The sequence below is a fragment of the Vanessa atalanta genome, chromosome 28, assembly GCF_905147765.1.
Source record: "Vanessa atalanta chromosome 28, ilVanAtal1.2, whole genome shotgun sequence".
NCBI classification, from domain to species: Eukaryota; Metazoa; Arthropoda; class Insecta; order Lepidoptera; family Nymphalidae; genus Vanessa; species Vanessa atalanta.
In genome coordinates this window covers 731,230-753,343 of record NC_061898.1, presented here as the reverse complement: position 1 = coordinate 753,343, position 22,114 = coordinate 731,230, and the positions used below count along the sequence as shown (strand labels likewise).

Genomic DNA, 22,114 nt, shown 5'->3' with positions numbered 1-22,114 from the left:
GGGGGGGAGGGTCTAATAAGACTACTAATCTAGTACTATGGTACTACTCAAATCTGGCTAAATCTCCGTGGCATCTCTATGCGGAGAAACACAACCAACCATAACTGCTTTCTTTATTTTAATAAAGAACTAACGAACCGACTTCCTCATTTCTGGTTCTTTTTTTATGACAGGTTACGGACGGGCAAGTGAGTCAGATGGTATGCGATCACTGTTCAAACTACGCGTCTTAGTTTAAACCATTTCTTACAAAAACTATGCACCACCAAACTTTTTAACTGAGATGTTAAGTCTCTTGTATCTGTAGCCTTATACAGATGCCAAAAAAAAATAAGAACGCAGATCTCGAGGTCATGCCTGCAAACTCCAGGTCAAGCCGTTAAAAAGTTATTGAGTTCTTCCGTCGAATAATACCCAGTAAAAAGTCAAAACTTGCCAAGGTGTCCGAAATCGATCTGGACATCATCATCCATATGTTGATGTGATATATACATAATGTCATTATATTTATTTATGTATTATATATTTCTAAGTATAAGTTTTCGTGCACCAACAAACGATTTTCAATTACCTAAAAACTTTTTGAATTAAAGTTGGGCCTGTGTGATCTGTTACCTCTAGGCGGGCTGGGGCGTGCTGGACTTGTCCTTCTTCTTTTCCTTCTTCTTCTTGAGGAAGGAGGGCGTCCTGAGACCCTTTTTCTTCTTTTTGTCCTTCTTAGGAGACTCCTCCGTTGATACCTCCTTGGACGGTGAGCCCTGAGTCATTTTACAAGATTTATATAACCACAAACTATTTAAAAATACATAAATGTTTAGTGCTAGGTGGTGACCAACTGTCCTCTTGAGATTAAGGGTAAAAACGATGGCAAATCGTAGGTGTGATCCTGACTTTTGAGCTATTGTCCTACCCTCCGAAAAAAGCTTCAAGTTTGTGGGGATAGATTTATATTGCTTCTAAATTCAAAATTACCTCTTTACTGCTGTGGGAGAAAGTGCTCTGATGGGCGTCAGAGTGGTCACCGTTGACGGTATGTTCGCCTGAAACACAAACAAAATACATTGATGTTTATATTATTCATAAAAAATACAACTATAACAATATCAAAATCATACTAAAAGTATCGACATAGAAAGACCTCAGCCATTAACGTAATATATTTCTGCATTATTTAGTGGACTAGAGATTCGACTCTCCGGCTAGATGAACAAACTCTATTCCAAACACAGGAGTGCAAATAAACAGCATTTGACCTTGAATTGACATTACATTATTGGTCGAGATTTTATCTAAGTAATGTAAAAATAAAATATCGACCAATTATATCGCGCCAATTCAAGGTCAAATATTGTTTTAAGTAAGAAATATTAACCATTCCATGCGACGTGTCATGTGCCACCAACCTTGGGAACTAAGATGTTATGTCCATTGTGCCTGTAGTTACACTAAGCCTTCAAACCGGAACACCAAAATACTAAGTATTGCCTTTGGTGACAAATTATCTGATGGGTTTGGGGTTTACACAGACCAGCTCGGACAAAACCCTATCATCGAGTAAATATCAAGACAAGACCTTGAATTATCCATGTAATTGACATTGTCATTGATTCGCGAGAAAATTACATTTTGAATGTCAGAAATAGATAAATCTATCAAAAAATATTTTTAGTGCAAAGCTGGTGCATACTGGTGGTTTGTTTATCTTCACTCCTTTTTCGAAAGGAATGAGGAAGTGTCTTTAAACTTCTTTAAATACTGTAACATGACTCAAAACTAAAAAATATTTTGAAGTACTATAAATAATTACATACACGTAACTAAAATTAACAAATACATTCGGTTGTCATGGCAACGCACTGGTCTTGACACTGGCTCACTCAACCATCAAAGTATTGGACTCATGAGATAGTGTACTCCACCATATTATGAAGTTATTTATACACTAGCTGACCAGTCTACTATGTCGTAACTTTTGTATATCATTTTTAAAATACAGTGTCAAAATAAATACCAAATAGGATTTAGTTAAATATATATACATATATGATAAAAATATACACTATAGTATTCCACTAGCACAATCTTATGTTAATAACATATACATATATGAAAGTATGGTGCAACTTAAAGCCCTTGATTTGTTTTTTTTGCCTTATTATTCAAATGTGCAAATCAAATAGGGTTTCCACACGTTGCGTTCGGACAAGTAATTAAGCTATTCCAAGACAAGAATCAACATGATAGTTTAACACATAATTTATACAAATAATTAACTTAGCAAACAGCAAACATATAGAAAAGCATATATTATATACATACAGGGTTATTTTAATATATATATGGCCAATAACAAAAACTGGTCATAAAGATTTGTTTTTTAAAGGCATACAATACTATTCCACAAAATTAAAACAATTATAGATACCCTCCACGTTTTAAACCCAATAATAGGATGCGGGGTATCCACACGTTCTGATTTCAGTGTGGGACAAAGTTTTTTTTTTAAATTAAATTTAGTTATTGATTTTAAATTAGGAACTGTCATTTGGACAAAATATATAAAATAACCCTGTTATTATAATATTTTAAACATAAATAAACTCTACAATATACCAAACAGTGCGTAATATGCAAAGCAAATAAAACTCACCCGTAATCGTTATCAGCACGAGGCTTCTTTTCCGAAACCAACCAAAAGCTGAACATGCGGTAAGATAAAATTGCAACCGGAATTGATCGTTATGTCCATAACAATAAGACTAGCATTGCCATGCCATTGAAGCTTGTTAACACAGTCGAACATTCACAAGGTGGCTGTGCGATTTATGCGTTAAAAAATATTATTAAACTAAAGTAACAGCTCGTTTTTATCCCAAAAGGGGGCAAAAACTTCCTCTCATTTGAAATATATGTAGAGATTTCACTCTCGTTGCTAAATATAGTAGATACCTGTGGCAGAACATCATGTTGCTTTTTCATTGTGGAGCACACAAATAATTAAACTCAAGTCCTATGATTAAAATTTGACCTTTGGTAGAAGATTTTCACGTCCATCTGTTTCTAACGTTTTTTCTAAAGATTGTCCAGATTAAATTGAGATATAATTTCGCTCCATGTATATAACTACGCAATAAAGCAACATGTTGGAATAAGCTGTAATTGTTTTCCACCCTTTGCTAATTAGCCCAGCAATGGGACTACGAGCTGATACTTTATGGTATATAAAGAAAAAATAAAGTTACATTAAATATGGACCCAGGACAAGAGTTAATTATAAAATTGTTTTTGTTGAAAGTTCGACAGTTGAATTTTCCAAATACTTAGACCAGGAAATGATCAGATCGATGATCCTGACCTTTAACCTCAAGGATATGTTCAAAGACCTTTTACAATAGATGTTATATATTTTTTTAATGATATACATATTTAGGTCTTCCAACAAGCAATCTTACGTGAGCCAACACAAACATACATAAAATTAAAATCTATCCACCTTTAAACAATCAAAACATTTATAATCTGTGCATATAATTAAATATGGTGACAAAAAAGAAACACTTAAAATTGGAAAGCATAAAAAACGTCAAAAATCAAACCAAACACTAAAAACATCGTTTATTTATTTATTTATAATAGCAAAACAAGCAAGCGTGCGAAACACGAAACATTTAATGAATTTTAATTAAAATATATGTAGTCTGGCATTATACAGGCAACGAAAGCAGTTCAATAATAAAATACATTGTGTTAAATATTTGGCTGAATACAAACACGCTGTATAAGATTCTAACCCAACCTAACCTAACCAATATATATTTTAAAGAGAAAAGTAGCAATATCCCATGATATAGAATTACTAGTATTCCTATTTAACCCCTTTAGTAAAGCTTAAGGCTTTTGTTAGAAGTGGGAACTACAATAGTCCAAGGGATAAGGATAAGGATCCTGCATCCGTTATACAGCGTGTTCACATACGCCCAATGCAAATATATAATATATTACACGTTATATTTAGTTTTAAATATACTTCTGTCTCAGCGAAGGCTCAACTATTGCAAGCAGAGGGCATCTAATAACTCAGCCTTCACCCACGTGAGCACTATTAACTAAACATGAATATGTGAAGACATATATCCCATTAGTGTTAGCGACCGAACTCAAAAAATAAAAAATATTTCATGCAATATATATTTATGGCTTTTTGTAACCCCCTCTTTCCCATCAAACCTTAATAACAAATATATTGTTTGTTTTTTTTTTTGTGAAATTCTTCCATTTCATGAACCAAGTTTTGAGGAAAGAGGGGGTGATCCCTGTGCTAGAAACTCCCATAAAAATTCTTAAACCATATATAAGTATTATTAGTTAATATGGTACAGTTAAAAGTTGGTACTTATTATTAGTAGGATATGAGATTTTCGCCCGGTTAAATTCAAGAAACGAATAGTTTTGCTTAAGCTTAGTCATCTACGAGGCGTAATTCAAATGGAATTGATTGCTAATAATGGACCAGAAGGATACGAATAAACGTCATTAGTTATATACGTGTATGTAAAAGCTCGAACTAACTAACTATAAAGGAACGACATTTTCGGAAACCTAACCTAACCTAACCTAACATGTAAATAATGTAGTTTTATCGGCATATACCATTCATAATCGGTGAAGCTTAGGTTTTTCTGGAAAATCTTAAGATTTACCGTAGTTCGAGCGTTTACAGTAACATACGTAAGCTAAACTAATCATTTTTATAATGTTGTATAACACAGGGCTTTAATGAACGACAACGTCGGTTAAGAAACTCATATCAATTAAAGGAATATATATGTTAATGAACAATAATATAAAAATTGTTAAAATTAAATCTTTAAAGTATATTTTAAAACAACTAAGACAATACTTACGAAAAAAAAACAATAATAATAAAAAAATAATTACATACAAACCAACAAACAAACCATCGTACTAATCATGACGTTATCGATACTCTTAATTTGAAAAAGATCATAAATCTGCGCAGGAGTCGATAGGTAACGTCGCTCGTAACTATAGTAACGGTTACGTAATAAGATCAGTGATCATTTGCGCACGAAACGTTACAGAGACATCTTTGGGAAACCTTGTTTTATAAAAGGTCATTTGACACACACATAAATCTCAGTACTACTATACAGATACGCTGAATGTTAAAAATTTTAATGTTCGAACATAACTTATTATTAAATGGATTTATTTGTCAAATGAAAAATTTATATAACGAGTTCGTCGTTAAATGAAAAAGTCATAATTCATCCAAGAGTTACTTTTAAAGGGTCACCAGCGGATCCAAGGACCACCAGAAAATTCCAAGTTTTCTATAACACACTAAAACCCCCTCCCAAGCATTCCTTTTCGCCGTATTACCATTAACTAAGATCTAAACTTTGTGATAGTTTAAATCTAGATATAATTCTATAAAACAACGTGTGCTCGTACGGCGGCCATGTTGAATGCAACCTGTTCACATCCCTAGTATTGTATAGAAGTATTTCTTTACAATCACTTATTTCTAATCTAGAATTGAGTTCAGAATCACATGTATTATAATTGGAAGCTGATTCTGTTGTAAATGTTTCATTTTCTTTACAATCAACGAAAACATTAGCAGGTTCTTTAGCAGATTCATCGTTATTTGTGTCTAATTTATCTGTATCGTGGTCATCGATATCGATAACCAGAAAGCTAGGCGTTTGATTATCCTTCGATCTTGGTACGCACCTTGTGTAACGCCTCTCGCTCGGCATTGATTCGTCAAATGACACCCAATATTTAATACCTCCTTTGTGAATAGTTTGCGACATCGTTATGACGTTTGCTGCTTTAACGAACGGAGAACCCAAAATTGCATCGTCTTTATCGTATAGGAGACTCAGATCATCAGCTGTGAACGAATCCGTGACGTGTTTAATTGGTGATTCGGTGCACACGTCGAACACGTCTCGATGAGGTGAAGATGATCGATAGAAGTCGTCAACGAGGAACGCCGTATTCATCTCCTCTCTCTCTACCGTGTACGTTTCGTTAAATGCTTTTCTACTTTCGACGAATTCGTTTATTCCAAACGATCTTTCGAGTAATCTGTGTAAAATTTCAGTTGCAAATTCGATTGTATCATCGTCTTCACCTTCGGTCTTCACGTCTTCGGCTCTCGAATCGTTTAACTCTTTACACATTTCGTAATACGTCAGAGATACTTCTCGACTATCATTTATGAATGCTATGTTTTGATCGTTTGTTGTATTATCGCTGTTCGAACTTAAATCGACCACAGCAGCGCTTTTACAATCCAACTCTGTTTTAAGACTACTCTTATTTTCAATATCTAAAACGTCACTGTCGATTACATTTGTGGGATACGTTTGTTCGTGTTTTGGTTTGGTATCTTCATTGTCTACCTGTGAATATTTATCGTGTTTAGAGTACAACCATTCCATTGAAGTCGTGTAAAGAATATCTTCACAAGTAACAACCGTAGCAACTGTCTTGCTAGCTTTTTTAACAAGACTTTTATTACTTTCATTAACACAAGTATCTTTATCAAATTCATAATTAGGTTTGGATGGATGTTCAAAATCATTTTCATGTTTTTTTATTTCTTCAACGTATTCATGTAAAGGTTTGTAGCAATCCTCATTAAAGTACAACCAATCTAACGAAGTCGTATAAATAATATCTTCAAAATCAACAACGGTGACCACTTTCTTGCTCGCCTTTTTCGTGTGACGTTTATCTTTATTGCTACAAATGCGAAATGCTATATTAAAAATAAAGTATATTATAGCTTCAACTACTTTACTGGACTCATTAATATCTATATCGCTCGTTTCGGTTGCTGTCGATACGCTTAAATTTACGTTCAATTCGATGTTCTTTACAATTTGTGTGATCGAAAAACTGTCTGTGTTATCATTCTCTTCGCATTTAACTTCAGAGTTCGATTGCAAACTAGTCTGTTCATATGATTCACATTTAACATCACTTTCTTCAACTTTTAAGTCTATTCTGTACAAAATAGTCGTAATAACGTCAGCTACTGTTTCGTACTTTTCGAATTCACCCGTTGAATCTAAACTCACTCCATTCCCACTGGATGCACTCAATGAACTGTACCGATCTTTACGAGAACATATTATAAAGGGCTTATCAATGTCATCCACACACATGCCTTTATGTGTTTGTGTATTTAGTTTTTTGTTTGTATCATCTGGAACGAAAATTTCAGTGTCATTATCAGCTATCGTAGTTAAGATTTCAAGATCAACTGAATTTTCTCTCGTACATTCTACTTTCTTTTCAACTTTATCGTGACTTGAGTCATCATACGAACTCTTCGATTCTTCTAAAATCGGTTCTAGAATATTCGTTTTGATCAAATCCATTCTCTTTTGAGGTGATTTCGTCGGACTCACATCTTTCTTGGTGTAATCTTCGCAATACAGATCTATAGGAACCGAATAGTCCCGTATATCTTTCCCTACTAGGTCTTTTACTGGACTCTCGTAATCAACTTCAGCGAAGTCCATGTCTTCTGTAAAACTGTGATATTCGCCGTCAGCTGAATCTAAAGTTATATTAAGCAGTTCATCGTTTTGATCTATAACGTTTCCATATTCAGCTCTATAAATGTTTTCTCGTTTTACGTCACAATTATCATTAATTTCACTGTCAAGTTTATTTTCATTACTCGTTTCTAAATCATTAACATCGTGTTTTATATTCGTATCTTTTTCCAAATTGTCATCACATGGATATACCTTACCGATTTCACCAAGATAATTATCTTCAGTAAATTCTTGACTTTCAACGAATTCCGTTTGATTAGCTACTTTATACACTGGTAATACAGTTTCTTCTACCTTAACAACATTAAACTCACATTCATCTATACATTTTTGCGATATATTATCGACCGAGAAATATACAGAACCGTATTTATTTTTCGTAACTGCTTTTATGCCTCTCGAGAAGGAATTAACAATGGTACCACAAGAATTACACCTGGGTACGTGGAAATGAATTGGTTCAGGATCTTTTATGTACGAATTAATAAAACCGCTCTGAGATCTTGTTCTGTATAATCTACTCGTGTCTCTTTTTCTCTGCCGCGGGAGAGAACGCGTGCGCAAAGGATAGTCGAATTTGCAATGATCCCACTCTATAGACGGCACAGAATACAGACTGGAACGACTACTTATATTACCTGCATTATACAAAACTATTTCGTTACTTGCTACTAATTTGGAATTAAGGCTAACTTTGCACTTTGGCTGTTTGTTTGGTTCGTAAAATTGTTTTACATTAGCGAAATTAGGATTTCTTGGGTATTGGTGAAGGGAACGCTTGTGCGATGAAAAAACTTCAACATTAGCTTCGGTTGCCTTCGTACCTGTTAGTGGAGAATTATTTAGCCAACGTTAGTGATATAAGGCTAATGGTTAAAATGTATTATGAGTTTTGAGACCACATTTTAACACAGACAAATGAACAATAATGAACTAGTGAGATCCGAAACTGAACGTAATCACTCAATGAACGATAATGTTGACAATGACAAGCCTGATGATGGAGCTTGTGACGTCACATGACATCAAACTCTACATAAAACTCAACGACATAAAATTAACCTTAAATACTAAGCTATAGAGATTCAAATACCAAAGCTAGCTAAGGCAACACATTTCTAACACACAGAAATCACATTCGATTACTTCTTACGTCCAATTTATCATTCAAATAAGTATTTATAGCTCGTATCGACCCACTGCTGGGCATCAATGTTAAAAGTTAATTCTTTATACTTCGTTCGTTCTTATTAAATATACTTTCTACATTCACTCCCAACTGAAACTGCGCAGGAGAGCTTATGTATATATATATGTGTATATTATATATATATATATATAATATTCTTAGCAAATTAAGTTTTCTGAAACACAGGGTTTGAACCCAGAGCCACATAATTGCAACAGAAGTAACAGTGATCCCCTAAGTCATCACGATTTAATGGCAAACTAATATCAACTGTAATAACTGTTGAATAAGGTTTATTTTAATTGATTATTAACCACCAAAGTAATTTTACAAACATAACATTACAACTGACTTCATCCCCTAAAATTGACAATCTCAAGATACATAATCTGATCACACCCCTCCCCCCTTAATTTACCCATCTTCCACACATCAATCACACATCATCTGTCTCTCGAACTAAAACGATACATGAAGCCCTAAGAAAACCCACACAGACATACAAGCACTAATAAGTACATTTCAATAGAACTGAACGAAAAGTTAACAGGAAATAATGTTAACATCTCTTGGTAGACGTTTTCGCGCCAAAGATAACAGGAAACGTTGCCAATCATCCGCCAATACGAAGTTTTATTATACAGTAATTTAACTAACAATTTGAATTGACTTGCATTACAATCGAGATTTTGATAATCTGTGGTATTTATTATCTATGAGATGCGTAGCGTATAAAATGTCATTTTCAATATCGATAGTTTGGAAATAAATTAAAAGTGGATTTTAAGTAAAGTTAATATTATTAAAATGAAAGTAAATTTATATTTTTTTATTAAAGATCGACAAAATAGTGTTGTCTGTTCGTATAATAAAAATCTACAAAAATTTTTAACTTTGCCGATTCATAAATTCGAATCTTTCGTCAAAATAACTTTAATAAATAAGGCATACTATTCACACAAGATTATATAGAGTGGAGATAAAACTCGTTGACTTTCAAGCCGAATATATTATATAAATTTAACTGTATTTAATTGACATAACATTCTATTTGAAATGTTGGAAAAGAGAAAGAGAAACTATACGAGTTCCTTGCCAGTTTAACGTTTAATACAATTATGTAAAGATGAGTTTAAATAGCGCTTATAAAAGTATATTTTCATTTGATTCATGAGGTATGTTTATGTGTTATGTTGACAGTTTAAGCCAAGAATGGTTTTTCTAACTGTACCAAAGTCTGTGATAGATGAATTTAAAAGAAACACGTAAATAATTAGCAACATTTCCTCCTCTCCGAGAACACCAGCAAACTTTTGTACAAATTCTATTGAAACGCACAGCACAGGTCCACTTGAACAGTCATTCTCACCTCGCCGGACGCTACCCTGTACTGCGGTGTACTGGGCGCGGACTATCACGGGACCCTGGATCGGTACCGACGACGTCCCCGACGGTACAGAGGACGTCGAGTCGAGGAATACCTCGTCATCGGAAAGCAGGTTCGGATCTCGGTTTGAATCTTATCGAAACGGGTTCACAGTTAAAAACCATAATGTCATCGTATTCGATCAGATCAGTTTTAAGCATGTATTAAATTTTGTAGTCAAAAAACATGTTCCGTGTAAACTGTTAGTACTTTTAGGGTCTATGCACACGATAAACTTTTAATGCGCGTCAAATAAAACGTAAATCTACACTTATATAATAAATAGGTATATTTGTTTGTAAAGGGTAATCCCCAAAACTAAATATCCAATTATTAAAACTTATTACAGGTAGAATGCTACTTAACCTGAAATGACGGGTCAACAGTGTAACTATAAATTTGAACTTATGTGTATTTTTTATTAAAGGCATCGAGTTGACCAAAATTTTCTGGAGTCATAATTTAAAAAAATCAAGGTTCAAAACCGACTTTATCGACGCAACAAAAACGCGCGTTTCGAATGCGTTCACATATCATTTGCATAGACCTTCTAGTTAGTAACTATGTCCAAAAAGGTTGTTTCGAACAATTATGTAAAAAGCTTAAATGAACTCATTCATTTACATGTACGTTACAAATTGTATCGAAACACATCCATCGCATGCCTTACTGTTAGATGCGTTACACTTAAACAATCACTTGCAAATTTATTAATAACAGTAATAATGACTTAGGCGCCTTAGGGGTTACTTGTAAAAAAAATCCCATATAAACTTTCATCCTTATAGGAGATGAGAGATTTAGAAATCCACCCTTAATACTCGCCTGCGTATTATATGGAATCTCTGTGCGATATTTTGTATTAAACCAGTTTAAGCTGTGCGTTGTGTGTTATCCAATTGAATCACATGAATTAGTACGACGAATGAATTATCAAACGAGCATTTATAGCGTAAATAGGGCAGGTTCGAACCCAAATATGTGTACAAAATAAATTTGCAAGTAACAATATTGTTATTACATTAACAAGATGCGAGTCCGTCCGTCCGTTCCACGACACCCAACTAACCTCTAGTCCTGTCCGCGTGCTCTCGCTCCATGGCCAAGAAATCCGTCGTGTCAACTATGGGGATACAAACGTACATGCAATCAAGCGAGGGTCACTACTCGTACTGAATAGGTTATAAGGATACTTGACTAAATCAACGAAACAAAACGAGAAAAAACAATTGTGACAACCCTGAAAGGAGACACCGACAGGGTTGCCACGAAAGCGAAATTTGTTAATATTCTTTTAAGGATACTAAAGGTAATTAGTCAAATATTTTACGTTCTAATGGAGAAAATAATATCATCGTGAGTATGAGGAGGTCGACATAATCACACTACGGCTTATACGGTTACTAATATAGTCGGCTAAACTTTATACATTTAGTTAGAACTTCTTGAGATATAGTACTACATAGTATATATATGTATATATATCTAGACGAACGGATATATGGGCTAGCCTTGTGTTCGATATATCTAAACACATCTAAAATCAGGTGTAAGTACGATAACGTTAAACGCATGAAACATTCGTCCTGTCTCTCTTTAACTTCGCAGTAACCCGTCTGTTAGAAAGAGATGAGGCGAATGTGTAACCGATATCGATATGACATTCGTTTCATCTCTTTCTCACAAACCGTACAGCGTAAAGTTAAACAAAGACGGGACGACACCACTGGTCATTAGATAGACATTGGAACTAAGGTGTTATGTCCCTTGTGCCTGTAGTCATTCACTCAGCAACAAAATTGACTTTTAAATCTTGAAAAAAAGTAACTACTGAGTTTTTCGCGGGTTCTTCTCGGTAGAATCTAAATTCCGAACCGGCGGTAGCTTAACTTGAAATAGTTTGTTAAATAACGATTCAAAAGTGCTTGTAAAAGCCTACTTGAATAAAGTATATTTTGATTTTTACGTTTGACTTAAATATATGTACATATATCCATTGTATATATCAGTTTAGCCGGCTAACATTACAAGCTGGGTATCATAGCCGTGATTTAGTTATGTATGGAGATCTAGTCATGCGAAATTGACTAAAACGGGACAAAATGCTTGGATAGATATATATTTAAAATGGCAACACTCGGAAGTCTCACCGTCGCTGAGTACGACCTCCGGCTGGCTGCGGACGGGCACCTGCTTCGTCTCTATCCGCAGCACGCGTTGTTCTGGAAATGTTCAGTTAAATATGTTGTAGCACATTTTTTATTTAATCTATACTGATATTATGAATGCGGAAGTAACTCTGTCTGTCTGTTGCTCTTTCAATTTAACTACTGAACCGAAGTTGATGAAACTTGAAAGTCTTGAACACCAAGGAAAGATAGGCTACTTTTTCTGTCCAACACTAGTCGACGAAACCTTAAATTGCAAGTAATAAAATAAATTCGATACAAGTATCCAAGAACCGAGATGGCCCAGTGGTCAAAACGCGTGCATCTTAACCGATGATTTCGGGTTCAAACCCAGGCAGACACCGCTGAATTTTCATGCGTCTAATTCGTGTTTATAATTCATCTCGTGCTCGGCGGTGAAGGAAAACATCGTGAGGTTTGCATGTGTCTAATTTCAAAGATGTGTATTCCACCAACCCGCATTGGAGCAGCGAGGTGCAATATCCTCCAAGCCTTCTCCTCAAAGACGATGTCTCAAATAGACAATTGCACAGCATTGATAATGTATAAGTGTGTGTATGTGTAAGTGTGTGCGATCCCTCGTATCTATGTGCTCTCTAACTTCGGGCTCCGAACTTCTACTGAGAATTTCTCGATAGAAAAACCCAATAACTTTGTTGGCAAAGTTCTCGTAATTGAAAATGTGTGGTAATGTGGCATATTTTTATATAAGACAAATAACATAAAAATTGATAACATTAAGTGCTTAAATATATATACAGATATGAATTAAAAAAAGTTACTGTATAAATTTTGACCGCGTGGAATGGTTGGTAATTATTAATTGTATGTATTCAAATCAAATAACTTTCTATCTAAAATGTTGGAAAATTGTAACAGCTTCTGCATTGCTTGGCGATAATTCGAAGTAAAACCCACATTCCGTGGTAGGTGCTTTTAAAAGCCTACATGAATAAAGTATATTTTGATTTGATTGGTTGTGGAATAAATATCATATCAATGTGTGCGTATATGTGTGTTTGTGTGAATGTACGCACCGTCGCGGGAGGCGTCCTCCGTGTCGGAGGGCGCCGTGTTGGTGTTGGGGGACGTCACCTGCGCCGCGCTCACGGCCTCCGACTCCGACATGTCCGTGTCATCTGCGGGCCGAGTGCACGTGTACAATGACCAGTAATCATCTTAAAATCAATTTAAGTACGAAGCACAACTGTATATCAACTTTAGTCTTACTATTTTCTTGAATATATATTCGCTAGAGTAAGAAAAAATAAGTTAAAAATAATCGGTCCTTCGAGCCGGATTCCCATAAAAAAGCCAAACTAACAGTCGTGTCTCTGCTTCCGCTCCACGGTGCGCTTGTACTCGTCGATCTCGTTGTCGGTGACGTGGTCGAAGGGGTTCCTCGCGTAGGGCGCGCTGTACACCGCCGCGTTGTGCTGGTAGCCGCGCTGAATTATACCCTTCGAGGCTGCTCCCATCAGCACCTGGATTAACGGGGTTCAATGTTCATTACGAGACGTTTATATGTAAAAAAAAGTCAGTAATCGCGTATTATAGGTAATAATAGTTGACAATCACTCACGAAGGTATCACGAAGGAATTACTTCTTTAAATAAAAAAAAAACTTAACAAAAGCCATCTAACGCACACTAAGACGTATTATAAGCACGAGCGTCACTCCCTCATACTAATGCACGCTCATTATAATATACAGGAGCGCGCTTTCGTTATATATATGTCATGTAAGTTTACTCAAATAATATGAAATGTTATTATTATAGTTAACAAAGAAAACTATTAACTCACCACGTGATCACCAGTGTGCGTGTTGGCCGCGTCCTCCCCTACAAGCTTGGAGGCCTCGTCCCACGTGACGCCCTCCAGGATATGAGACTGAGGGCCCGCGCTGATCTTATCGGCGCGGCGGTTGTCTTTGATCTGATTTTATTTCAAATAACGACATAATAAAATAATTCTATGATCAGTTATCAAAGCATGAGCTTCATTTAAAAGATAAAATCATCATCGATATACAAACATCTCAACGAAAGTCGATTCTCTCTCATTCATTTAGTAACAAAAATCATAATTATTTATGTGATGTAGACTTTAAAAAACCTACATACACAAAACTCGTTCTAAGAGACGCAGCACGTTTCGGAGAAGATTTTAGTATACAATATAAGTAGGTATGTTTTAACTGCAATTTCAGGTTTTAGTAAATAATATAAATGTATTCGAAGGTTAAGCGGTTTTTGTAGTACAATACCGTACACGATATGAGCTCCATAACGAGCCGAGCCGTTTAACCGATGGCAGCTCGTACAAGTCCACCACTGAATTTTCATGTGCTTAATTTTCGTTTATAATTTATTTCGTGCTCGGAAGTGAAGAACATCGTGATGAAACCTGGGGCCATTGGACCAGCGTATTGGTCTCGTCTCAGCAGTGAGACATATACGGTAATTTTTCACTCAAACCCCACCAAGAACACATTAGTGGTAGAAGAGATTTTCATACGACACGTGTAAGCACAAACGATATTGTCATTTACCGAACACGAAGGGAATTATTAATAAAAAAAAACAAATGAAATTCGAGTTTGGTTCGAACCCTTGAATTAAGAGGTATTATAACAATAAAGTCATCGACCACTCAGTAACTTATTGTTAATTATTGTTATGTAATTATGATTTTTGTCATATATAAAGTCACCATCGTTACCCCCTATAAGCCACAGATTAAAAAACATAAATACAACTAACCTGCTGTTGCAATTGCTTGAATTCCCTCGGATTCGTGTTCTTCGGCACAAACTGTAGCGTGTCTATTTTGACGGGTGTGCTTGAATGAGCCGGCGAGCCATCTTGAACCCACTGACGCGCGTCACAGAGTCGAATATCCAACATTATTACAATTGTAACGCCGCGACGATTACCGTGTAGGGAAAAGAAAATTATATCGATTAGTAAATTGTTGCCAGTTAAAATAAAGCGAGGATATTTATTTAAAGGGTTAGTATTTAGGTTGCAGTGAGAGAATGAAGTGCAAAAAGCAAAACAATTATCAACCTGGTGGATTCGAGAATGTACAGTATAGCTTTAATATTTTTTTTTTATATATATAATTTTTTTTATAATTATACCCATGCAAAGCTTAAAGGCATTGACAGTTGGACTTTAGCAATTCAATTAAAAAAAATAAAAAGACATTCACAATTTAAAAAAATCATACCAAAGAGTTGCTAGGATGAAAAATAAACAGTGCAAGGATAGGATTACATGGCAACACCTTTACTAATTTATTTTCTTAACCCTACACTGTACAAACTCGATATAAATACGGATAAAATGTACAATTTTATCCTAGACCAGGGTAATTATGAAATGCTCTTGAATTAGAAGCGTTTAAGTAATTGCTGTGTCGATAATGTTAATGTTTATAAAAATAAATAGATAAAAATAAACACCCTGTAAATAAACAAAAGTTATGACCGGATGTACATGAGTTGGGTAGTTGATTTATTTTATGATGCATTTAAAAAAAAAAAATATTTAATATGTTAATAATTTTAACTTCGAATTTAAATATAATAAACAATTTTTTTTAAATATATTTTCAAATAAACAAGTATAACATTAAAAATTCAACGTCCAAATTTTTATTATAACGTATTTACAGATGGCTACAGTTAGCAAAATAAGTTCACTCGATTTTTCAGTACGGTTAGTAAAAAAAGGTTAAACATTTAGATGTGGATTGTACATGTGTGAATTTTATCATATTATTGCGATATTTTGGCACATTTTAACTATTCACAGGTTGATGACTAGTTTGTAAACACACAAATCTCTGACAAAAATAAAGTTGGGTGAGTTGAGATTTTTACCAGTTCTTTTCGAGTGTGAGTTTTTTTCGAACCGGTGATGTGTTTTTTGACAGTCAATAACAATGTGTAATGCTTATATGCTGAATAAATACATATATTTAAATTTGAATTGTTGACAATTTCTTGACAATATAAAAAACTATATCTTATGACATACTAGAAAAACTCGCCAGACTGCCCGGTATATATATATGTAGTTATATAGCAGTAGTCATAACGATATATAAGCTGATTTGCTAGAGCGCCATCTAGCGGCGAGGCGCAGCTACGTGCTTCGTATACAGAAACCTTCACCTTGAAATATACATAATTGTGCTAACTATCATGATCTATCAAACTGTGTCGAAGTAAAATTGCAATTATATTAATAGAAATAAAACCCTTTTCTAACATCCTTCTAACACCAGACTTCCAAAACAACCGCCTGTTGGTAAGCAGTCCTTAATGAACTAAAATGTTATATCTCTGATGACCGTAGTTACACACCACTCAAACCTGAACACAACGACTGATTGAAGGTGGAACGTATGGCGCGTGACTTAAACCCTACCAAATATACATGTACACACATCTTTAAAATTAAAATAAATCAAATACCCAAAGAAAATAAGCATAAAGTTTAAACCCATTACCCCGACGAGATAGAGAGAAAGTAATATGGATAATATATCATCAGGTTTACCTCATCGTTGTTAGCGTCGACCCACTGCAAAACATTATCGTATTAGTCACGTCATAAACACACAAACACGCACACAGCTCCGTTAGACACACACAATTCAATAGCATTTCATATGTGTGATAGATAAATAAAGAAATTCGTTATATTCAATAAAATCTTTAATATGATTCTAGATATATATATTTTATAAGCGATATATTATTATGAAAGCGAATTCCTTTTTTTTTTCGTTTGGGATTTTTTTTTTTTACGTTCTTCGTTTCTTTTTTTAGTGTAGCAACATTTCATTGTAAATAAAATATATTTTCAAACTGAAACACGAATTGCTCGTCGATATGCGTTTCAATAACGAAAATGAACTGTCACACAATCAAATCAAACATTACATTGATGTCTATCGACAAAATAATTTAAATTGTGCGTTTTTTTTTTAATGAGCCTCTGTAAATAAGAGATGATTTTTTTATTTGACGCTGTAAAATATCAATAAATCGTTTAAATCCAAATAAAATTTTAAACTTTAATCACGCTATTACGTAAGCATCCTTAGATTTGAATGTTGCTATTAAAAAAAAATCCCAAACACTAACTTTAAATACACACAAGAGAATAATTATTAAAAAAAAAAAAACTCTAATAGTGACGTTACTAAACTTACGACTAACATATCATTCAAGTAGAAAAAAAAAATCGTATTTAAATGTAAAAATTTTGCGCGTTCACTAAAGACACTACAATTAATCCCATAACTTTAAAGGAATGTGTTTCTTCATAATCTCATTACATATGGCCTATATGTTAACATTTATAATATATGAAAGAATTCTACAACGGCTATATTTATTGGAACGAAGTTCTTTGACGCGGCTCAGGGCGTTTTCACATTGTCCGATCCGATATCGGATGCCGTCGGACGATGTTCGTGAGTGTGCTGTACGTGCGCTTAAACTGTCTCTGTGTGCGTCGAGCGCTATGCGCGGCGGCCATTTTGCGTTTTTGCGTTAGACTATAATATGCTCTTTCTCTATCCGGCTTCCACAATGTAATGTGTCCAATACTTTCTTTGTACAGATCTTTTTTTGCGTCTCAATTATACACGGTAAATAAAGTTTTCCCGCAATGCCCGCACGAAGCTACGTCACAAATGGCCGAATCGGAACGATTTTGCCGAAAATATTTGAAAATAGCACATGGTGTCTCTCGGCTGTCAGCTATCTGATCGGACATCGGATCGGATAATGTGAAAACGCTCTTACAGTAAAGCGAACGGGCAGAAATCGTCACGTAAGGAAAAAGCGTTATGAGACGCCCCCCCCCCGCGACCACTCCTTCGCTTTCTCTCCGTCTCTTTCTGTCGTGTACGATTTTATATAATATTAATTGAACTTTTTTTGTGTTCTTGTCATTTAACTGTCATACATTGTTAATTTACTTAATTTTCTGTTATTTAACACACAATATATAGCAAAAGCTACTCCGTTCCAACCAGATGTCCAAAACATCTGTTTTGTTTTTTTTTTTTTTGATTTTTCGATTTTTTTTTATTATATAATAATATTCGCCGATCAAAGGCGAAAAATATTCTTATCATACTAAAATGAATATGAAAAATCTCTACTCTGTGTACAAATAAATCGCCTGATGTTTAACCGTTAAGCCGCGAATCACTCCATGATTTAAAATTCAGACATATCGTACCAATATAACCAAATACAAAGAAATACAATTATAATATAATTAACAATTTGATCTCAATACATTTATATAGAAAAAAAAAATCCTATCGGTGAGTATTTTTAACACCCTATATAGTAAAACTAAATTAAAAAAAAAAAACTAGTACAATATTAATAATCATAACAATCCGACATTTGATCATAATTCCACTTGTGATTGTTGACAAATTTGAGAAACAGTGTCTTTAATAAAAAAAAAAATGACTATTTATTTGACTAAAATTTTAATATTGAGCCTAAATTATATCCAGAAGCCACGTTTGAAGCACTATGAAATTTAATCAGACAATATCCAAAGAGCTTATATCATCCAAAGAGCTTATATCAATCTACGCCAAAAGCCTCGAGTCTAGATTAAAGTGTTCCCTAAACATAAATACTAGCTTAATTTTTTATTATAAACAAACATTTGGTATTAAATAAAACAGGCAGCCAAATTTCTCACACTCGTGTTAGTCCAATAAATAAAAGAAAAAAAAAAAACATTACATCTTTGGACTGAAAGCAATCATTGATCTTTTTAAATTCATTATATAATATATATTATCTGTTTTTATTCTTAGACACAGATAACCAATTGATAAAACCAATTTCAATCAGACATTTTAACTTAATAACGCGAAAGACATCAAAAATGTCCTTCCTCTACGGAACTCTTCAAAATAATATATTAAAAAAAAAAGTTAATATTAAAAAAAAAAAACGAAAATCGAATATCCATCCTGGCCCCAGAAAAGATCTACCGACCCCCCAAATTCTCCGATCAACCCTCTCAGAACGCCAGCACTCTCAAGCCTTACTCCGCCTCAACCCTGAGATATTCTACCTTGGTAATCTTCTTGGGATCGCTGGTTCCTGTCTCGAGGACCTCCACCTTCTGGTAAACGTTGGGGGAGTTCAGCCAGCGAGTGCGCTCTCCTGCCTTGCCAGTGCCCTTCTTCCATAGCCTGGAGACGAAGCATTAGAAGCATAGGGAATATTAATTATATTGATAAAAGAAAGCTAGGTAAGTCACTATTTGATAAGTATTATCTATTCAATAGACATTCTCGTGGACTTCATTTAATGACTTAAAGGTACTTGAAGTGTACGTGTTTTTACAAGTACTGATAAGGTATTTTTTATTTATGAAATTGTCGCCGTGAGAAATGTTAAAAAATCCTTACAACACCGATGCACAACCAACCTATCGGAACTAAGATGTTATGTCCCTTGTGCCTGCAGTTACACTGGCTCACTCACCTTTTAAACCGAAACATGACAATCATGAGTATCCTTCGGCGGTGGAATTTGTGTATGTGTGTGGTGATACCTACCCAGAAACGCTTATAACGGTCTAAAGGGAGACGGCAAAAGGTGTGGGCGACGCTGGCCACAACCCATGGCATAGCAGCTAGTAAGTCAAGGGAAAATATATCTATGGCACCATATTATCGTAGAATAAGACTTGCCCACATAAAACTTTGGTCTTGCCACTGTAGTAAATTGTCATAATCAATCTGATTTTTTTTTTGTCGGAGATTTTGGCCAAGATTTGGTTAATATTATTGTATTAAGATAACATAGTTACCCTTGTTTGTACAGTTCCTCTTCCTCGAGAAGATAGCCGAGCGAGGACACGGCTGGTGGTACTTCAACGTCGTTCTTAGGTCTCGGTATGTCGTTCTGTGAAAAACATAAGAGGTAAATTTAAAGAAATTAAAATAATGACTGTCGCTTCTCAATTTGTTTTTGATAATGTTATGTATGTACGCAAAAACATAAATGATTTTCCCAGAAATTGTGACGTACATTCTATTAACACTAGGAACAAGAATAAACTTGTTACTCCAAGTACCCGATTACACAGGGTTAGTAACTCTTTTTTGGAGCAATGTATACGTTTTTACAACAGGATCCCAGAAAACGTTCAAAATTATTCAATTATAAAATTCAAAAGAGTCGTTAAAGAGCGTTTGTGTTCTAAAGGATATTACAACACTAATGACTTTTTAGTTGACTGCACACCTTGGGAATGAAATGATCGCCTCCAGGCTGTTTCAAACAACTAATATATACTTATCATTGTACCTACATGGAAAATGGTTAAAAAAAATGAAAAAATTATCTATATCCCGCTGAGTTTCTTCCGCCGGTTCTTCTCAGGTCCGAGGTGCTAAATTCCGAACCGGTGGTAGATTTTTGACAATCAATAAGCAAGTGCAAACACTTCTATATTGAATAAAGATTTTTGACTTTGACTTTGACTTTGACTTATAACAACGCAACGGGGCTAGCCTGATTAGTGACAATTGGATTTATTTTAATCAAGCATATTTTAGTGGTGCTCGGGAACCTTCAATGTTCCGAGATCAGCTCTAAAATTTGTAATAGGACATTACAGTAAGTCATTAGAGTTAAGAGTTCAATCATTAATTTATTCCTAAAATACAAAAACCACCTTTGAACGGTCATTAATTTTCGAAAAAAAAAACCGGTTAATTTTGACAATCCGATCTCCAGAAATAGGGAACATTTCTTCATGAATCCTATTATATATTTTTTATTTAATGTTAATGAGCATAATTCAATATCAAATAAAGGGTTACCATGCCTTTATTATATTCCTAGTTGTTGAAAGTCATTTTGGAACAATTATCAAATCCCTAACTTAATTCATTTTTGAATAATAAGTCCTCAAAGACTAACTTTCATTAAAAAAAGAGCACATTTTCTTTAATCAATGGGTAAATGTTTTTGTCTTTTTCTTGGAGGACCACCAACCAAGAAATTTACGCAAGTATCCAACTATAACATGTAGCAATGTTATGTTCTCGCCAACAGGACTTACTTTAATAAGAGGATGGCGGTAGATATATCCGGTACGGAAGCCAGCGTTGTCCAACATCCGCATCAGAGCCTCGAACTCCTCGCCACCGACGCGCCACTTGGCGGCGTCAGAGGGAGGCTTGCGGGAAGACTCGTACATCTAGAGAAAAGACGAGAATAAATACTACTAAATCTTTAAGCGATATCTTTCAGACCGGTACTGAGCCTTTTCGGGCTCAATTCAATTTCAATTTCTGAAGTAAGACTCCCCCCCCCCCCCGCGCTTATTATGTAAACGAACATGGACTGTTTAGTCGGGACCTAGAACCATTATAAGTTTAACAATATAGGTACGACAGCATTAAAAGTTTTGGACATATTTTTTCCTTTAGGGTTTCTAAGAATCTATGAAAATAGATAATGGTCCAAAAGGCATCGTACCATACCACTAGAGATTATACAAATGCAACCATTTCTTTCAACCTCAGATTCAGTTGGGACGTAAAACGAAAGCCTTTAGTTGCTTTGCAAGGCATAGGAGTGTAAACACTTATAACCTTCCAGCTAACTATTGAGAAATTCTTAAATAACTTG

At 34.7% G+C, this 22,114-nt stretch overlaps 1 protein-coding gene across 9 annotated transcripts in view; it reads right to left on the bottom strand.

The window, feature by feature from the left end:
- LOC125074886 (protein hu-li tai shao) overlaps positions 1 to 22,114 on the bottom strand; it is an 88,497-nt gene that overhangs the window by 1,510 nt on the left and 64,873 nt on the right. For 2 of the 9 annotated variants that reach the window (XM_047686355.1, XM_047686357.1), the window contains exons 9-21: positions 21,543 to 21,680; positions 20,283 to 20,377; positions 19,539 to 19,659; positions 16,977 to 17,000; positions 15,171 to 15,281; positions 14,212 to 14,343; positions 13,730 to 13,889; positions 13,443 to 13,544; positions 12,367 to 12,438; positions 11,286 to 11,339; positions 10,160 to 10,309; positions 973 to 1,040; positions 616 to 758 (exon numbers count right to left, since the gene is read on the bottom strand). In XM_047686355.1, coding sequence (XP_047542311.1) covers positions 618 to 758; positions 973 to 1,040; positions 10,160 to 10,309; positions 11,286 to 11,339; positions 12,367 to 12,438; positions 13,443 to 13,544; positions 13,730 to 13,889; positions 14,212 to 14,343; positions 15,171 to 15,281; positions 16,977 to 17,000; positions 19,539 to 19,659; positions 20,283 to 20,377; positions 21,543 to 21,680 — 1,368 coding nt within the window. In that variant the 3' untranslated portion in view covers positions 616 to 617. Of the gene's footprint in view, positions 1 to 571; positions 759 to 972; positions 1,041 to 10,159; positions 10,310 to 11,285; positions 11,340 to 12,366; positions 12,439 to 13,442; positions 13,545 to 13,729; positions 13,890 to 14,211; positions 14,344 to 15,170; positions 15,282 to 16,976; positions 17,001 to 19,538; positions 19,660 to 20,282; positions 20,378 to 21,542; positions 21,681 to 22,114 lie in introns of all 9 variants that reach the window. The other 7 variants (XM_047686358.1, XM_047686359.1, XM_047686362.1 and 4 more) reach the window with 5 other exon arrangements.